The sequence below is a fragment of the Eimeria acervulina genome, genomic scaffold (genome assembly GCF_000499425.1).
Source record: "Eimeria acervulina Houghton genomic scaffold, Eah_scaff112, whole genome shotgun sequence".
Taxonomy (NCBI): domain Eukaryota; phylum Apicomplexa; class Conoidasida; order Eucoccidiorida; family Eimeriidae; genus Eimeria; species Eimeria acervulina.
The window spans coordinates 29,232-46,137 of record NW_013550373.1 but is presented as its reverse complement, the minus strand read 5'-3'; the positions used below and the strand labels follow the sequence as shown (position 1 = coordinate 46,137).

General features: G+C 53.2%; 3 protein-coding genes across 3 annotated transcripts in view; all 3 read right to left on the bottom strand.

Annotated features, from left to right (window-relative positions):
* Positions 1-527: 527 nt before the first annotated feature.
* On the bottom strand, positions 528-5,323 carry EAH_00017530 (hypothetical protein, conserved; the record flags this gene model as incomplete). The annotated part of the gene is made up of 10 exons (XM_013397623.1): positions 528-777; positions 1,899-1,976; positions 2,316-2,422; positions 2,477-2,625; positions 2,814-3,032; positions 3,254-3,364; positions 3,473-3,637; positions 3,769-3,834; positions 4,157-4,396; positions 4,522-5,323. 10 exons carry the CDS (start codon positions 5,321-5,323, stop codon positions 528-530), a joined length of 2,187 nt encoding a protein of 728 aa, XP_013253077.1.
* A 4,243-nt stretch (positions 5,324-9,566) lies between these two features.
* On the bottom strand, positions 9,567-14,843 carry EAH_00017520 (hypothetical protein, conserved; the record flags this gene model as incomplete). Its single annotated transcript, XM_013397622.1, has 1 exon — positions 9,567-14,843. One exon carries the CDS (start codon positions 14,841-14,843, stop codon positions 9,567-9,569), a length of 5,277 nt encoding a protein of 1,758 aa, XP_013253076.1.
* A 1,971-nt stretch (positions 14,844-16,814) lies between these two features.
* The window catches only part of EAH_00017510 (hypothetical protein), a gene marked incomplete at both ends in the record, with an annotated part of 231 nt that continues 139 nt past the window's right edge, over positions 16,815-16,906 (bottom strand). Inside the window, one exon of the mRNA XM_013397621.1 lies at positions 16,815-16,906. This exon is cut by the window's right edge and continues 139 nt beyond it. Within this exon, the coding sequence (XP_013253075.1) occupies positions 16,815-16,906 (92 nt within the window).

Genomic DNA, 16,906 nt, shown 5'->3' with positions numbered 1-16,906 from the left:
GTCAACTGCTGTGGGCTAACTCTCCCACTACCTATTTTGACTGTTGCTGCTCGCGACAGCCCTGGATGTAGCTGCACCTGCTACAGGGCAACCCAACGGCACGCACAGCAAATACCTTTTGTATCCATAAGACACTGTAGGCAATTGTTAAGCAATTGCCTGGCCCTTAGTTTCCATCCTGCAAGCAAATAGACATGTAGTGTCGGAAGGACCACGCTACGCAAGCAGCGCAGTAGGAGGGATGCCACGAAGATCGCAGTCAGGCTAGTTAGAACAGGCCTGTGTGCTTCTGTTAACCCAGAAACTCTTAATTAATTGGCTTTAGTACAACATATTGATTGCAAATTCGCATTTTATAGCGGAAATGTCGTCAAGTTCATCGTTACAAGGCTTCTACCCGCGACTATGTTCGTGCATGCGTGGACAAGTACCGATTAGCTCCTGCCGGTTGTGGCTGGTCCACATGGAGGTTTTTTTAAAAACTTATTCCCAAGGTCCGTGTTTCATCTTTATGCACTTCAGTTATATCATATAGAGGCGCAGAGAGGCAGTCTCGCTTCCCGACAAGATGCGGGTCCACCCAACTCTACTGCGTCGGGCGTTGACCCCCGGCGGCATTCTGAATTGTCGTGGTTCTCCCAGGTTCCAGCAGGTGACTCTTGGAAGTTATCCGGTCCCTCCAGAACAAGAGCTGCTATGGAAGAACCGCATGAAGGCGTATGGAGGTTATATCCAGCAGACCATATCTCCTTTCCAGATGAAGATCCTTTGGCCATTCTGGCACACTTTCCCCGCGAGGTACTCAAGCACGCCGATCTCCAGTGAACGTATTTTTCTTTATTCACTTCGTGCAGAAACTATCATACATGCAGGGCTTCTGCTAAGGGAGACCTGCCTATTGCTGCGGACGTTTTGGTTCTTATGATCTTTTTGTGAAGATCCTCCTATTCTTCTTCCTCCAGTTTGCTACTCCAAGAGAATTACGAATAATTTGGCCTAGTGTGATAGCTTGGTGAAATGCACGAGCCCGAAGCAAAATGTTCTACATCGCGCACGTCTTACCTTCCTTTTGCTTCGTTGACCTGCAGGGCGTGGGCGAAGTTTAGTGCATACTACTGGTGGTGGGTGTGGCCGGGTATTGTGACTTACGGGATCATAAAGAAGATGTTCCATGACGCTGAACACGAAGTACGAGACAAGTATTGGTGAGCTGTAGGAAAAGATCTCCGCAAGGCTAGTGTGTGCACTAGTAGTAGTACTAGTGGTAGCAGCATTTGTAGCAGTATTAGCAGTTGTAGTTGCAGTAGCCTTCCTGCGAAAATTCGTTCGCCCAATGTCTTCCTTCCTTGCGCCTCAGGTATTGACAATTGGACTGCAACAATTAACGGTCAGTGGTGCTACGCTTCTGTTGGACTACACTACCACTGTAACCTTCTCAGTGCATTTGCCCTTCGTTGGAGCACGGCTTCTAGCAATCCCAGTCGGATGGGACATTTTTTGCTGTCACCTTATTCAACGGAATCTTCCCATGGGGTTATACGGGCGTCCCCACTTTGCGAATTCAAGGGAGCTGTTAAAAATTGGAGAAAGCTGTTGGACAGAAAAAATGGAGTTAGATTAAGAGAAGTGGAGTAGAGCGGATGAGTTGGAAACCCAAGCAGAAGCTCGAAACTTCCGTACACTGTAACTCAAATAGAAAAAAAAAGGTGACGCGGTTTCACCTTACCCATAAGGCACATTCGAGTTGCAACTTTTAGAACCCTGCACCGCATGCATAAAAGCTAGCATACATATACATTATATATATAATATATAAAACATATAGAATATATATAATATATATAGGAACTGCATGACGCGCCATCATGCCATTCCCGTCTCCCCTGCCTGATGCCGACCGACGAGCCTCATCGACATGCCCCCGAATAATGGTCAGTTTCACCTTCCCACTCCGCCTTTCCAGGTTGTTCGGCGCTCTGGTGAAATGGCAGCAAATTGCCATATAACCCGGGGGCAGCTGGTGCCTCAGCGGCTAAAAGAAAGTTCTAGCAATGGCATATCCCCCTTCCCACCCAGTGCAGTATGGGCCACACCTGAAGTTTATCCTCCTGAATGGCCTGGAACAACTCTCAGTTCCGTGCACGCTGTGCAATTAACCCCGCACCGCCATTAGCCCCTTCATTGCCGGGCATGAGGGGAGGTAGCACTGCACAGTCTTTTCGCTGGAGGCTAGGGGAGGAGAAATGCGGAGCTATACATCGCCACGCATTCACATGGTATGACCGACAGCCTCCAACTGTGCTTCACTGCCATACTCTTCGGTCACGGCCGCAGCCGGCGCACCCTCCCTTTCGTGTTGCACGTCGTCCGGTAGATGCGCGTAGCGCACGCGTTTTCTTTGGGCCTCTCTTTTTCGTGCCAGCTGTAGGGTGCGCGCCATCATGATCAAGCAGACAATAATGACAACTACACCGACCTGCAGAAACAGTTCCTGTGTCCTCCTCTTGATGAACCCAGGCGCCTCATAGACCATCATCCGAGCTAACTCCAGGACGTCCAGATATTTGCCGTCAATAGGAGCCCTGTGGCGGCCTTCGAAATTTTTGAGAACTCCGTATTGCGCACCTAAGGCAGGAAGGACGGAGCACATAGACCGGAAGTTGCCATCAGGTTGAACAACGCAACGGCGCGTGGACGCATGAAAACAACGCAGCTTCCCCTAAGCACTAAACAGAACAAGAGTGTGTTCACGCGGCATGTGCTTCGAACCAGCTTTTGCAATACAGAAACGCTACAAGCGCAAGCCCACTTACGGAATGATCGAGGTAAGGTGATGCAGTCTGTATCAGGTGGAGGGAGGGAGCCATCTCTGACCATCAAGTGTGAATCGCCTGAACTCGCTTTAATAACGAAACCCAACTCTGCTGCAAGGCCGACCATGCCGGCATCACAGATCGGTATGCTCTTCAGTACTACTTTTCTTACACCCAGGCGTTCCATGAACGGCAGTGTATCCGCAAGCAGCATTGCCTCTGCAACAGCCAACGAACCACACGACAGCGCAAACACAGCAAGCATGCTTCACCCACGATTAGCGCACAAGCACACACAGTGACCAACAGAAACCCTCTTTCATGCACCCGTCCTTTGCAGCTAGCAGCATTCGGCATCTCTATGCGCCTTCCACCTAAACGATTCGTCGGTAAACAGTTTTTGCGTCGGCAACTTCCGTCTTAAAGAGGAGGTAGTTTACCAACAAAATTTTCGTGCAAGCCACTGGCTCCTAGAAACTCGATTGTGCAAGTCAGGTCTTCAACATGTCCTTTTAGAACGCCGTAAACCGTTCCGGTTTCATTGCCAACAGCTGCAGAGAAGACCCCCATCACAGCCATATGGAAGTTGAAGCTTTTTGGCAGGCGAAACAGGAATACAAGGTCCCATTTGTACGGCTGGGGGATAAAAAACAGCTCACCAACGACGCTGAAACTGGTGGGGTAGCCAGAATCTACAACAGCTCCGCGGTACAGCTCTCCCTTAGCTTTTTCGCGTACAAACCTCGCTGCGCGCATCTGTTCTTGAGGTGACAACGCCGAACTCGCTTTGACAACAACTGTGTCAAACACTTCGCGCTCCGACGCTGCGGACAAAAATTATCAACAAAGCTAATTAAAATTTAGCAACTTTTGGCTGCATTGGTTGGCAGTGTATCTGTGACTTGGTGTTAAGCACTCGGGGTTTCATCCTCAATTCTTCTACAGATGACCTTACTCGACAAATATTCTCGCATCCCATCGTTTACTCCAGCCTTTTGCCTCATAACATATACTTGTTCCCCTACGCAAGCAAACAGGGTTCTCAAGTCCCGCCTTATCCACAAATATGCACCTTGGTAAATAAGAGAGCTACCTGACAGCGCGCAGCTCTAGACGTGACTCCAGCGCTGCCCAAATAAAGAGAATGAAGTACAAAACACCGCAAATCCGGCTGCAGCAGACGCGAGACTGACCGGTCATGCGAAGCTCTCATCTGTCAACGTGTCTATACACTAGAAGAGGAATGCACTATCCACATGAAGTGGAAGTCATACAGCGTAGATGGGCAGTTCAACGGTACAGGCAATAGCAAACTACCGTGCAACGGCTCGACTTCTGCTTACCCATCGTTTCGATTTGCCTATGTCGGTGTTCAGAATAACTGCCTAAGTATGGCATATCAATCTTCCAAGAGTACATTCCCATTCCAAATCCGCTCGGATCCTCAATGTAGCGCATCAAGCCAACTCCCGCCCTGGCCAGCGCGTCTATCAGCAGCCCATCGCTTGCAGCAGTTACCACATTAACGTAGTCTACCCTGCAGGAGGCGGGAGGCTTCAACATCTCCTTGACGAGTGTCCGTACTGCACATGAGGCACGTGAAAAATGGGAACAAACAGTACAAAAGTGCGTGAGCTCAAGCTAGCTGCACGATGCTCCAAATAAGTAGTGGCTATGCAATACAGGCAAATGATCAGCTGCAACTCACGCGCTTCCTCCTTGTTGATGGTTTCAGGTCGCATCAGAAACCCCTCGTATAAAAGCTCGTCACTATCGAGGTCATGGATGGCAAGGCATGCGCACGCAACAATATCGTTCTCGAACACGATGACGGGCCAGGCCCGCCTGTTTGGCTTGCTGTTCTCCTCTTCAATACGTCTAAGCTGCTCCAAAATCAATTCGTCTGGAACTCCAAATGCTGCATCCTCTCCAGACCCCCCTAACATGTTCATAAACGTCGTTCCAGTAGTCGCTGTGTAAATGAGATGACTCTGCTCGATCGATTCATCGTATGGTTGGCCTTCCTTCCTCCTCTCTGGAATTTCGTCATCGACCGGTTCGTCTGCTAGCCCTAGTTGCTCATGCACTCTTCTCTGTGAAGTCACAAAATCATCTACTGGTTCATCGGTCAGTCCAAGCCTTTCGTGCGTCCTCCCCCAGCTTCCCATTTCTGAATCTCCATCGCTTGGGCCGTCTCCCTGCGGTACGCTCATTCGTCCATCTACTGGTCTCCCTCTCAGCCCGGTCCCTGGATAGCTTCCTGCGTATACTTTCTCTCCGCCCTCAGGATCTTCTGGTTCACGTCCTCTCTCGCCTGGCTGAGACTGGCCCGGAACTCGCTCAAGGTCTGGAGAGGGCTGCTGGTCTGCACCGCTGGAGCCCGCGCCTTTGGCCTCATGGCTACTATCAGAACCAGTTACATCATGAACAAGCAGGAACAATCCGAGGATCCAAACAATTCGGCCAAGCCCACCGCAGTAATGCCTTCCTTTTAAGTGGTCCGGCTCCATCCTGCAGCGCGTAGCAAACCTCGTCGCTCTTCTTCACCCTTCCCTCCAGATATAAGAACTAAGGTAGGGGGAAACTTGCGTGGTCTAATTAAACTGCAACTTTCCGCGGAGTAGCAGAAAGCAACTCCTGAACAGACTCGGTGTTGTGCTTGCTGGCTCCTAGGGAGGCGTGTCATACAGCCCAGGCTCGAGAAAACCCGGTACCTTTTAAATCGAAAAAGAAGACACAAACAAGAAAGGGTATTTAATCCATGCATAAGGTGAGGCAATCGTTATGAAGAGAAAGCAAAAACCTTCGCCGCTCGGCAAGGGAAACCAGAGGGTCGCCCGCGAAATCCCTCCCTACTGGGCTATTATTGTTCAGTTATATGAGCTTAAGCAAGCTATAAAATCTAATAAATCGGCAATAAGCCAGGGAGCTGGCCTCTCTCCCAAATTCTTGAAAAGACGAACCACATGCGCAGTCACAGCGAAACCTGCTGGGGGATCGAGTTCGGGTGTTCGTTGCCAACACTCTTGGAAGCATGCACCTAAACAGATCGGCAAGAAAGTTTTATTTTAGTCACACGCGAATTTTTCCCAATATTGTGTTCTTCAGAATATTCACAATCGTAGTAGCTCGGACTCCCCGCAGATTTACAGGCTTCTGCCTAGAAGCTCAGAAGTTCCCGCATAGGCAAAGTGCAAGCTTGTCTATGAAGCAAGAACAAAAAAACGAAAAAAACTCTTAATCGTGCTTTAACTTCATCATTACTTTAACTCTAAGCTTCCTCTGCCCCGGATTCTTCCCTTAGCACTGTATTTTGTCTGAAGTTGCTGCCTGGAAATCTACTCGCGTGCAGGCTGCCTATTGAGCGCAACGGAATTACTAGACAATTCTGCACAGTGTTATTGCATGCATCAACGCTGGTTTGGTAATGTTTGCATGTGGGGTTGTCTTGCATTAGTAGTTCCAGAAAGGTGTGCGGTAACTCCTGACGCTTCCTCTCAGCGACGGCCCCGTGCCCTTGGGCAGCTGCGGCCAGGACACCTGGAACAAGGTGGGAGGTCAGCGCGCCTTTGTAGGTGATCCCTTTAGGCTTTCGACTCTATCGCCGCGCATGAGGGTCATCTGCTAAGACAGGCGACTCCCATTACGATTTCTAGCTTCCGGTGGTTTAGAGGGGCGGGTGAGAGCAGCGAACCCCGTCTGTCGGGAAAGTTGGGCTGCCTTATGTAGAGCACCGGTTAGTCGCCAAGGCGCTTCGGAAAAGGCATATGGCCTTCGCTAATAATCTACTATATATTATCGCAAAGATCTATGGCAAAAATTCAGCCCTTTTCCTTTCTCACACGGTGCACATTGATCAGTATCTGCCATCCGGTGGGGAGGCGACCAACGGCTTGGCGCCGTGCCGCACAGGAACGAGCGCATTGCCCTAATCTCACGCCAAAGATGTTTTTGCAGCAGAAAAAGTCATGAAGAAGCCCTTGCTGACAATCCAAATATGACGGTTACCACAGCGTAGCGCAGGAGTTCCTTCTTTTGGCGGTATGGGTTTGTCTTTAAAATGTTCCGAAGAGGATACAGCTGCTATTGGAATCCTTTTTACTAGAAGGGGAGGCGCAACAACAATAGCTTTAGGAAGGCAAGTGTATCACTTTGTGGGGAACTTACAGGCTTTCCGAAACTTCTTGCGACTTCGCTTTATCCCCACCTTGCCAAGCGAACGGTCTAAGGCAACCCTGTGAAAACTAAAGTCACGGGAGGCTATGGAGGTAGCGCTCCATCAAGAAGAACCAGTATTTGTTTTAACAGAAGTCCAACGGACTCATAACTCCCACAATAAAGATTCATTGAAATGCTGTCCCCGGCAGCGAAGCAATCGGTAACATTCTGGGCTGCATTCCAGCAGTTGAGGACTCACCAATAAAGGGCATGCGAATCATAGAGACAGCAGAGCAGAGTCCCGTATTTGATTGGCGTCTTCAGTCCTATTGCTGGGTTCCATGCATAACACGATTTGTGGGTTTTCGCTGGCCGTTTCTCCTCCAGAGTTTCATTCAATAAAAAAGAAAAGCTCAACGGATGAGGAGTCGCGCCTCCATTAAAGTACTCCACGAATCACCTTGCGTCATTTCTACTCTGTTCGCAGTCTGTCTATTGGGGGCAATTTTTCTTTCGCAAGCGTTGAAGCTGTTTGAAATGTTTGTTGACAAATGCAAGCCCCTCTGCAAAGAGCAAGACGGTCAATCTTGTGCCTCTCGCTGAGCTTCTGAGCTGTCCTGCTTAACTGCAGTGGCTTCGTAATGCGCAGCGGGCAGGAATGATTCATTGTGTTCCACTAATCTGCTAGAACTGCACTGTGTCCTCCGAAAAGTGTCAAATACTGAATTGATATTGGCAAACGCGGCTACATGAAGATGACACCCAGTTAACGCCTTCTTATACTCAACACTAGCATGCATTCGCTATCAATCGTGATGCCAACTGTCTGGCACTTTGTATAGTTACCCTTACTCAATTCAGCCGCTGTAGCGAGGAATTCTACAGACTGTAAATGCGGACATACAGAAGTGCCTGAAACTACAAGGAGCCTGAATAACGGGGTGCTGCATCTCCTCTCATTATAGAATTAAACAACGAAATAAGCCCAACGCGAAGTGCAAATTTACCCGGACAGAGTCAAGCTCAGCAAGTTGACCAATTTGCTGTTCGAACATTGTTTCTGTGGTCGAGTGGAAACCTCCAATGGCAGTATTCTTCGTCTGCAAGAAGAAACTTAGTGAGTTAAAGTATGGAAAGGAAAGAAAGACAAGGATATCCTTCGATGGATCTGCGGTTTGAATGTTTGCGTCGGAAACTTACCTGTGTACTGAACTGGAGTACACTGATGTGAATGCGCTCAACCTCGCTGTTTCATTTGCAGGGAACTATGGCTTTGCCGCAAGCTCTTCGCTTGAAAGTTGGATGCTGAAGCGCAGTGATCTTCACAAGTGAGGGCAAATATTCGATGTTGAAACTGGCGTTTGCTTCTCTTGAATCAAACGTTGCCTGTTGCATCCTTAAACTTGCATAGAGATCATTCGGCTGCACTTAGCCTTCTTAGTGAAAAGGTACACGCAGCAGGGGGAAAACGGAAAGACGTACATTAGATGGATGATGGCCTACGATAATAACTTACATGGGGCTGGTGGCGGAGCTCGCGTTGTTTTCCTTTCTAGTGCTCTAAGCGGTCACTACTCACTTCAAAAACTCTCATGCAGAACAAACATTCAATCCCCCCTCCCTACGCGCAGCTTCTGGTTCCTGAAGCCTTTGCAAAATATCTCTGCGTGTTTCAGTTCGTTTAAGGCACACCATACGACGCTGTACATGCACGTTGTCAGAGACATCAGATGCAAAGAAAACAACAACGCATGAGCCTCTCCGCAGGAAGAACGTCCGATGAACATGAAGAAGTCCACTCAAACAATGGCTTCACTAAATTTGTATTGGCCTTCACGTGACAGATGTCATAAACGCCTTAACTGCGAACCCTAAACCCTGATGCCTAATCTCTTAACCCTAAACACTGAACCCTAAACCCTGAACCGTAAACTCTGAACCCTAGGCTTACTCTCGTATTCCCTGCAACTCAAACTTTGTACTACAAACTCTGTTTAGTCGCTTGTAGTGCCTCTGCAAAACAGCCTGAAGGAGCAGCTCCTGGCAGAGTATAAAATGGTCAGAATTGCTGGAGCTGATGCCCGCTGCTTCTGCTAGGTTTAGAAGACTCGAGACATCCAAAAGGCGGCTGAGATACAACGTAGCTGTGAAGAAGCGGCTGCGCTGCATGCACTGAGCCCTTCTAGCTACAAAATTGCAACAGCAAAGCAGCTCGTCAAGCACCCGCTGGGCTCGGCTTTGCCTTTGAAGACGGAGTAGCAGAGAGCTGCTAGTAACACTGCTGCTGCTGCAACAGAGGCTGCTGCTGCAGCATCTGCATGAGACGTTGCAGCTGTGTTTCTTTTAAACAACTGACAAGCGGCCCACCTGCGCGCATTGTCCCCGCAGCGAGGCGCTTGAAAAAAAACCTGACGAGGCTTCTGCGGAGGGCAGCTAGCCGAATGGCTAGCTGCCTGTCTAGCGATCTAGACAGCTAGCTAGCTGGCTATCTAGCTAGCTAGCAGCGAGTGCACGTGCAAAGAGACCTAGCTGGCTCCATGTTCCTGGGCAGCAAGCTAGGTAGCTAGCCAAGTGGCTAGCTGAGCAGCTAGCTCTTCATTTTTGTGGAGGCAAACGCCACATTTTAAGGATGCCTTCAGCCCCACAAGACATGAAGACCCCTTCACTCGGGAAGACAAAAACCCGCTGTACGGCTTTTCTGTGGGCTCGCAGCAGCACCAGACACTCCGCATTTGCTGCCATTCTCTCCTGCAGCAGATGGGCTAGGTCTCCTACGCAGTCTGGCTGCTGCTGCTGCAGCTGCTGCAGCAGCAACTGGTGCTCGTCGGGCTGCTGCCGATGACTTAGCAAGGAAGACAGACGAACAGCGCGAGGGGCCGGCAAACGGCTGCAGCTCTGAATACTCGTTCCAGCCCGTAGCATATCCTGTTCCCGCTGCGGTTGCTGCTGCTGCGGCTGTTGGTGGTGGTGCTGCTGCTGTGCAGTAAAGGAAGGGAAAGCAGCAAAGGGCTGCCCCTCCAACAGCTGTTGTGGGGTTGTTGCAGCAGCTGCAGCAGAGGTTGCCACAGCAGTTGCTGCTGCTTTCTGCTGGAGAATGGGCAGCAAGGCATCCAGCAGCAGCACCAGCAGCGCCCCCTCTCCACCCCCTACAATCAACACTCCTCTCTGTCTCCAAACAACGAGACAGGAGACAGTCTCCGCGAGGCAGGCTATCCTCGTAACGAATACCACACTCGCAGCTCTGGCACTCCCACCCGCTGCGTCTGCGTCTGCTGCTGCTGCTGCTGTGGTGCTGCTGCTGCTCCTGCTTCTGTTGCTAATGCTGTAGAGCAACACGGAGACGACTCCCTGCTTGCTGCTGCTACCCAGCAGCAGCAGCCGCCGGTCTGCCTCCACACACGCGCAGCGTATCGAGGTGACCCCGGAGAATACAGTGCAGTGGCTGCTGTCTCCAAAGTTGCTGCCACCAAGACTCCACCCCTGCTGCTGCTGCTGCTGCTGCTGCTGCGTCGCATGCAGGTGCTGCTGCTCATCGCCAGGGAAATCACCTGTCCCCACAAAACGTTCGGAAAGGGCTGACGCAGGCGTCTGCAGCTGCTGCTGCTGCAGCAGATGCTGCTGTTGTTGCTGCTGCTGCTGCTGGCCTCTTAAGGCGATTATCGGGGGGTAGGGCGGAGCTGCATGCGAAGAGGGTTCTCCTGGAGCTATGCATAGCAGCAGCATGAGCTGATACACGCAAGCGCTGCTGCTGCTGCTATCGTTGGTGTTGCTTCTTGCTGGTTGCAGCTGCAGCATCCGTATGCTGCCGCTGCGGTGACAGCAGAAGAGCAGCAGGCGCCCTTCATCAGCAGCAACAGCAGCAACAGGATCTGCTAGAGAGAGCAGCCCCCCCCTCTGAACAATGAACGACGCCACAACTTCAGCTGTAGCTGCATGCAGCAGCATCAGGCTGCCGCTTCTTCCTGCTGCGACGAGAACGGGCTGTTCTCCTCCGCTGTTGCTGCTGCTACGATTACAGCTAGAGCTGCTGCTGCTGCTGCTGCTGTTGGGGTCTTCCTGAATGCTATGAGGTAGAAGGAGGGAGAGCACAGACAACACGTCTACAGGTTCTTCGCGAATGAATTTTATTGTGCGAGGGAGGGCCCGGCCAGTCAGTTGTTGCAGCTGCTGCTCTGTAGCTGCTAGCGCTGCTCTGCTGCTGCTGCTGCTGCTGTCGCGCTGCCCACGGCCCCCCACTAAGGCGCGTTTGAATCTGCTGCTGCTGCGTCCGTGTTGCGGAGAGGTGCTGCTGCTGGGTCCCCCAGCAGCAGCAGCAGCAGCAACCGCAGCAGCAGAGGGAGAAAACTGAGTGGGATCTGCTGCTGCCAGCTGCAGCACGGTGATCGTCCCGTCCTCTGCTCCCAAGAAAAATGCTGACAGCAGAGATGAATAGCTGCAGCAAAGGAAGCGCCTGCGTGATGTCTTCATAATTTCGTGTTGCAGACAGCTAAATGCGAGCTGAAAAGTGCTGCTGCTCAAAGTGCTGTTAGAGGCAGAGTCGTAGCCAGAGTACCCTACAGGCGCTCTCTCTTCTTCCTCGTGCTGCTGCCGTTGCTGCTGCTGCTGTTGCTGCTGCTGCTGCTGCTGCTGTTGCTGCTGCTGCTGCTGCTGTTGCGGCTGCTGCTGATCTCCCTGCTGGTGCGGGTGTTGCTGCTGTTGCTGCTGAGGCTGCTGCTGATCTTCGTCCTGCTGCTGCTGCTGCTGATGCTGGTGCTTCTCTTGTTGATACGGCTGCAAATGCTGTTCTTCATCGGATCGTTGCTGCTGCAACTCACGCTGCTGCAACAGCTGCTGCTCCTCATCGTGCTCTGGCGGGTCCTCGTCTTGCTTCTGCTGCAGCCCGCTCTGCTGCTGCTGCTGCTGCTGCTGTTCTTGTTGCAGCTCTGCAGGCACCTGCGAGGACTCCTCAAGTTTCTTCAGCAGTGCCTCTCCATTTTCTTGCACGCGCTGCAGCAGCAGCTGCTGCTGCTGCTGTTGCAGCAGCAGCTCCTGCTGGTCGTCGTGCGAAGCAACCTCCTTACAGCCAGAGTGCTGCTCGTGCATCATCTCAGCACTTGCAGGAGTCGCTACTTCGTTTGCTTCTTCACCAAGGAGCAGTAGCTCCTGCTGCTCTTCCTGCTGCTGCTGCTGCTGCTGTTGCGACGGTCCCTGCTGCGGTTGCTTCTGCTTCGGCAGCGCAGCAAAAGCCGCAGCTAGGGAGCCTGAGACCTGGAGTGTCTTTGTGGTTTCTTGGGGTGGGTTTATTTCCTGGAGAGAGCTCGTCTCAGTTGCTGCTGCTGCTGCTGCTGCTGCTGCTGCGGCTGCTGTTGTTGCTGCTGCTGTTGCTGCTGCTGCTGTTGCTGCTCCTGCTGCTGCTGCATCAACGGGGGGAATCCACGGTAGAAAGACAAGGGAAGGCGCTGACAGAGCCAGAAGACAGCACCTGCGTCTTGAGGGCTGGCAAGTAGCAGCAAGCCGTGTTCTCTTGCTGCTGATGCTGGTGCTTGTGCCTCGTCGGGCGCAGTCTGCTGCTGCTGCTCCCGCTGATCCTGTTGTTGTTGCTGCTGCTGCTGCTGTTTGCTGCCGCGTAAGCGCTAGCTCCAGCCGTTCACACACAGAAGAAGGCAGGGGCTTGGGGAGCAGCAGCAACGAAGCAGCACTTCGTAGCGGCTGCAGCAGCATGACGCTGCGTCTGTGTCTCAGCGGTGCTGCGCCCCGCGTTCCAGCCCCAGCGACAGCGGCAGTAGCAGCAGCAGCAGCAGCAGCAGATGCTGTACGACGCTGCTGCTGCCGCTCAGCAGAAAACCGCAGCAAAGACACCCTGTTGTTCCATAGCTGATATATTGTTAGCAGCACAAATGGAGGCGGAGCCCTTCCCTGCAGCCACGCGCATGACTCTCGGCGTTGCAGCTGCTGAACCTGAGATGCTGCTTCTGCCTCCTGCTGCTGCTGCAGATGCTGATGCTGCTGCTGCGGCTGTTGCTGTTGCTGCTCCTGCTCCTGCCGTTGTTGCTGCTGTTGCTGTTTCTGCTGCTGTCGTTGCTGTTGCTTCTGTTCATCACCCGCGAGAGCAGCACGATCAGCAACAGGTACCGCAGCAGCAGCAGCAGCAGCAGCAGCAGGTGGCTCCAGGAGAGCCAGTGCAGCATCCCAGAGCTCGAGATACACCCCAGGGGAATGGAGGCGGCTGTGCAGCGGCAGCGTCATGACCTGCGGCTGCAGCAGCAGGGGAGAGAGTGGGTGCGGCTGACTGAGTCTGCTGCTGCAGCAGCTGCAGCAGCGCACGTGTCGCTGCCTGACACCGAGTAATGTTTGAATGGAGACGTCGCACATAATATCGACGCGCTGCAGCAGCTCTCCTATAAAAGCAGCAACTTCCGGCGCATCCTTTGCTGCTGCTGTTGCTGCTCCCTTTGTTGTTGCTGCTGCTGCTCCCTTTGCTGTTGTTGCTGCTGCTGCTCCTTTTGCTGCTGGTGGGTCAGTGCCTTCGTCTGCGGCAGCGCCTTCACCCGCGACGCTGCTGCCGCTGCTGCAGCTGCTGCTGCTGTTGCTGCTGTTGCTGTTGCTGCAGTTGTTCTTCTTGGTGCTGCCGAGTCTAACGGCAGCAAACAAGGCAGCAGCAGCAGCAGTGAAGCGTGCTGTTGTCATTCTGCTCAAGCTTGCTTCAATGCGGCTTCTTTGTCCCCCTAACAAGCCACCGTTTCTATCTTTCTCATTATCTAGAGGCGGGGCTTTAGGGTAAAGGCGCTGCACGCGCTGCTGCAGCTCGCTGAACTGCTGCCGCTGCATGTATGCACGAAAGCTGCACAAACACCTCACCCCTTCCCGCTCCCGCTGCTGCTGCTGCTGCTGTTCTTGCTGCTTCTGCGGCGGTAGATGCCTTATTGCGCTGCTGCTGCACTGCTGTTGAGCAGGCGCTGCGCGCTGCTGCACCGGCAGCCCGGCATCTTCATCATATCCATCAGCTGCTGCTGCTGCTGCAGGAGCAGGAGCAGCAGCAGCATCATCATGTGCAATCTCAACAACAATTATGTCTGTAGAGCGAGAGATAAGTCCACCGTAATATACAGCAGAAACAACCCGCAGCCCCAGGGGAGGCAGCGACCACTGAATCTGCATAGCAGCAGCAACTGCTGCTGCAGCTGCTGCATCCGCTGCAGCAGCAGCTGCTGCCCCTTCGACGGAGTCGGCTGCATCCAATAAACCTGCTGTTTCCTCTGCTGCTGCTGCTGTTTGTGTTGCTGGTCCTGCTGCTGCTGCTGCTGCTACAGCAGCTTCAGGTCCAAGAGTGGCACCTTCGCAAGGGCTGCTGCTGCTGTTGCCGTTGCTGTTGCAAGCAGCAGCTTCATTCTCTCCATGCTGCTGCTTCTGCTGCTGCTGCTGCTGTGCGTGGCGTTGCCGCCGGGAGCAGCTGCAAGAAGACAGAGTATGACAGGGGCAACGAGCAGCACAACTTTTTGCTGCTGCAGTACAGCCTCTGCTGCTGTGTATCCCGCAACTGTTTCGGCGGGTTGCTGCTGTTGCTGCTGCTGCTGTTGCTGCTGCTGATGCTGGAGAGAAGGGGGTTGCTACCTCAGACTGGTGCTCTGCTGCTGGTAGACAACGTGCTGCAGATTCGCTAGCAGATGCTGCCGGTGTTGTTGTTGCTGCTGCTGCTGATGCAGGAGCTGCTGCTGTACAGTCTCCTGCTGGACCTGATTCTTCTGAGCAAACGACAAGGTTCGTGGCTGCTGCTGCGTCTGTAGGCGCAGGCGGAGCAGCAGCAGCCGCTGCAGCAGCAGCTGCTGCTGGTGCTGCTGCAGCACATTCCGACGAACTCTCGGGAGAAAGCGGCCCTGACTGCTGCAAGGACATGACTGCATGAGCAGCAGCAGCAGCAGCGCAGGTAGCCGCAGCAGTAAAAGCTGCAACAGCGGCAGCTGATACACCTGCAGCAGCACCCGCGGGAACAAGTGCTGAAGCAACAGCAGCAGCGACGGCAGCAGCAGCAACAGCAGCAGCAGCAGCAACAGCAGCCCTAGGGCAACACCGCTCTTGTGCTCTGTATTACTGAGAAAACACGGGAGGAGTGATCGGCTCTCCACTGGTCAAGCGGTCCCTAACCGCTGCTGCTGCTGTTGCTGCAGTTGCTGCTGCAGTTGCTGCTGCGGGAGCATACATGATGCTGCTACGAAGAAGGTTTGCTGCACAGAGCTGAAATGTGCGTCTGAGCAGCAGCAATAGCAGCAGCAGCAGCAGCAGCAGCAGCGGGAACAGCTGCAGCAACAGCAGCAAGTGGACTCCAGAAGGAAACGCAGCTGCAGCTTCTATTGCTGCAGCAGCAGGAACAGCAGTAATAAACACATAGGGTAAAAACTGCTGAACGTTTCCTTGGAAGCCTACTTCTCCCTGCAGCATCGCAGGGCTGCAGTCACACGTTACCGTCCCGCTGCTGCTGCTGCTGCTGCTGCTGCTGCTGATGCTGCTGGGTCGCAAGCTGCTGCAACAGCTCCTATGGCGCGCTCGCAGCACGTTAGCAGACACCGATGCATGCATAAATGAATTTTGAATATTAATATATTAATTAGTAAAACAGGGCAAATATAGGTCAAAATTGCAGCAGCAGCAGCAGCAGCAGCAGCAGCAGCAACTGCAGCCGCAACCCCGCCACCACCGACCCGCATCACCACCCCAGGAGTAGTATTGTGACTCCTCCCCCCGTTGCGGCTGTTTGCTTCCTAAACTTCTTAGTATAAATCCACTGCAGCATCAGCAGCAGAAGCAGCAAGTGCCGCAGCAACTGCAGCAACTGCAGCAGCAACTGCTGCGGCAGCAAACACTTTGTCTCCCACGCACCCTCCCCTTCGGCTATCCAAAGAGACCCCGTGTGTATATCTGCTGCTGATGCAGCAACAGCAGCAGCAACCCCACATGCACCATACTTCCTTGCTGCAGCAGCAGCAGCAGTGGCTACCCCACACTCGCTGCACTCCCTAGCTGCTGCATAGCAGCAACGCAGACAGCAGTTGCTTGGCTCTCCCCGCAGCAGCAGCCAAAGCAGCATCTTCTGCAGCTGCAATTCCTGATAACAGCAGCAGCAACAACACCGTGCGGCCCCTTGACGAGCAGCTGCCGCACCAGGAAGCAGCAGCAAGAAGCAGCAAGCAGCAGCAAGCAGCAGCAAGCAGCAGCCAATCCAGTTGTTTCCGTACCTGCTGCAGCGTACAATTTTTTACTTGCATGATGCTGGGCGTGGGGACGGGTGGCTGTAACTCTCAGCAGGTGCTGCAGCAGCAGCAGCAGCAGCAGCAGGGCCAGCAGCAGGAGCAGCACCACCGCCTTGCTCCGCAGCAAGAAGCAGCAGAAGCTGCAAAGCCAATTGCCTCTGGGGGTGGCTGCTGCGGTCACAAGGCGAGTTCTAAAGAGAACGTCAGTTGCTGCAACGGCAGCAACAGCAGCAGCAGCAGCAGCAGCTGCTGCTGCAGCAGCAGCAAGAAGAGACGAGAAAGCATCGATAACCCCCGGCCATCCGCAGTAGAAGAAGACGTCTCGCTGCAGTGCGGCCTTCACGCCTATCGTTTCTCTCTTAGAGACTTCGACATTGGAGGCTACCTAGTCAGCACTGCTGCTGCTGCTGCTGCTGCTGCTGCTGTTGCTGCGGCTGCTGTTGCTGCTGCTGCTGTTGCTTGGGCTGCGCTGCTGTTAATGCTGTTGCTGCGGCTGCTGTTGATGCGGCTGCTGTTGCTGCTGCTGCTGTTGCTGCTGCTGCTGTTGCTGCTGCTGCTGTTGCTGCGGCTGTTGTTGCAGCTGCTGCTTTTGCTGTTGCTGCCGGCGAAGCTAATCCCACTAGCTTCTGCTGCTGCTACTCTTGCTGCTGCTGCTGTTGCTGATGCTGCTGCCGAAGTTTCTCTCATTGGCTGCTTCTGCCTTTGCTGCTG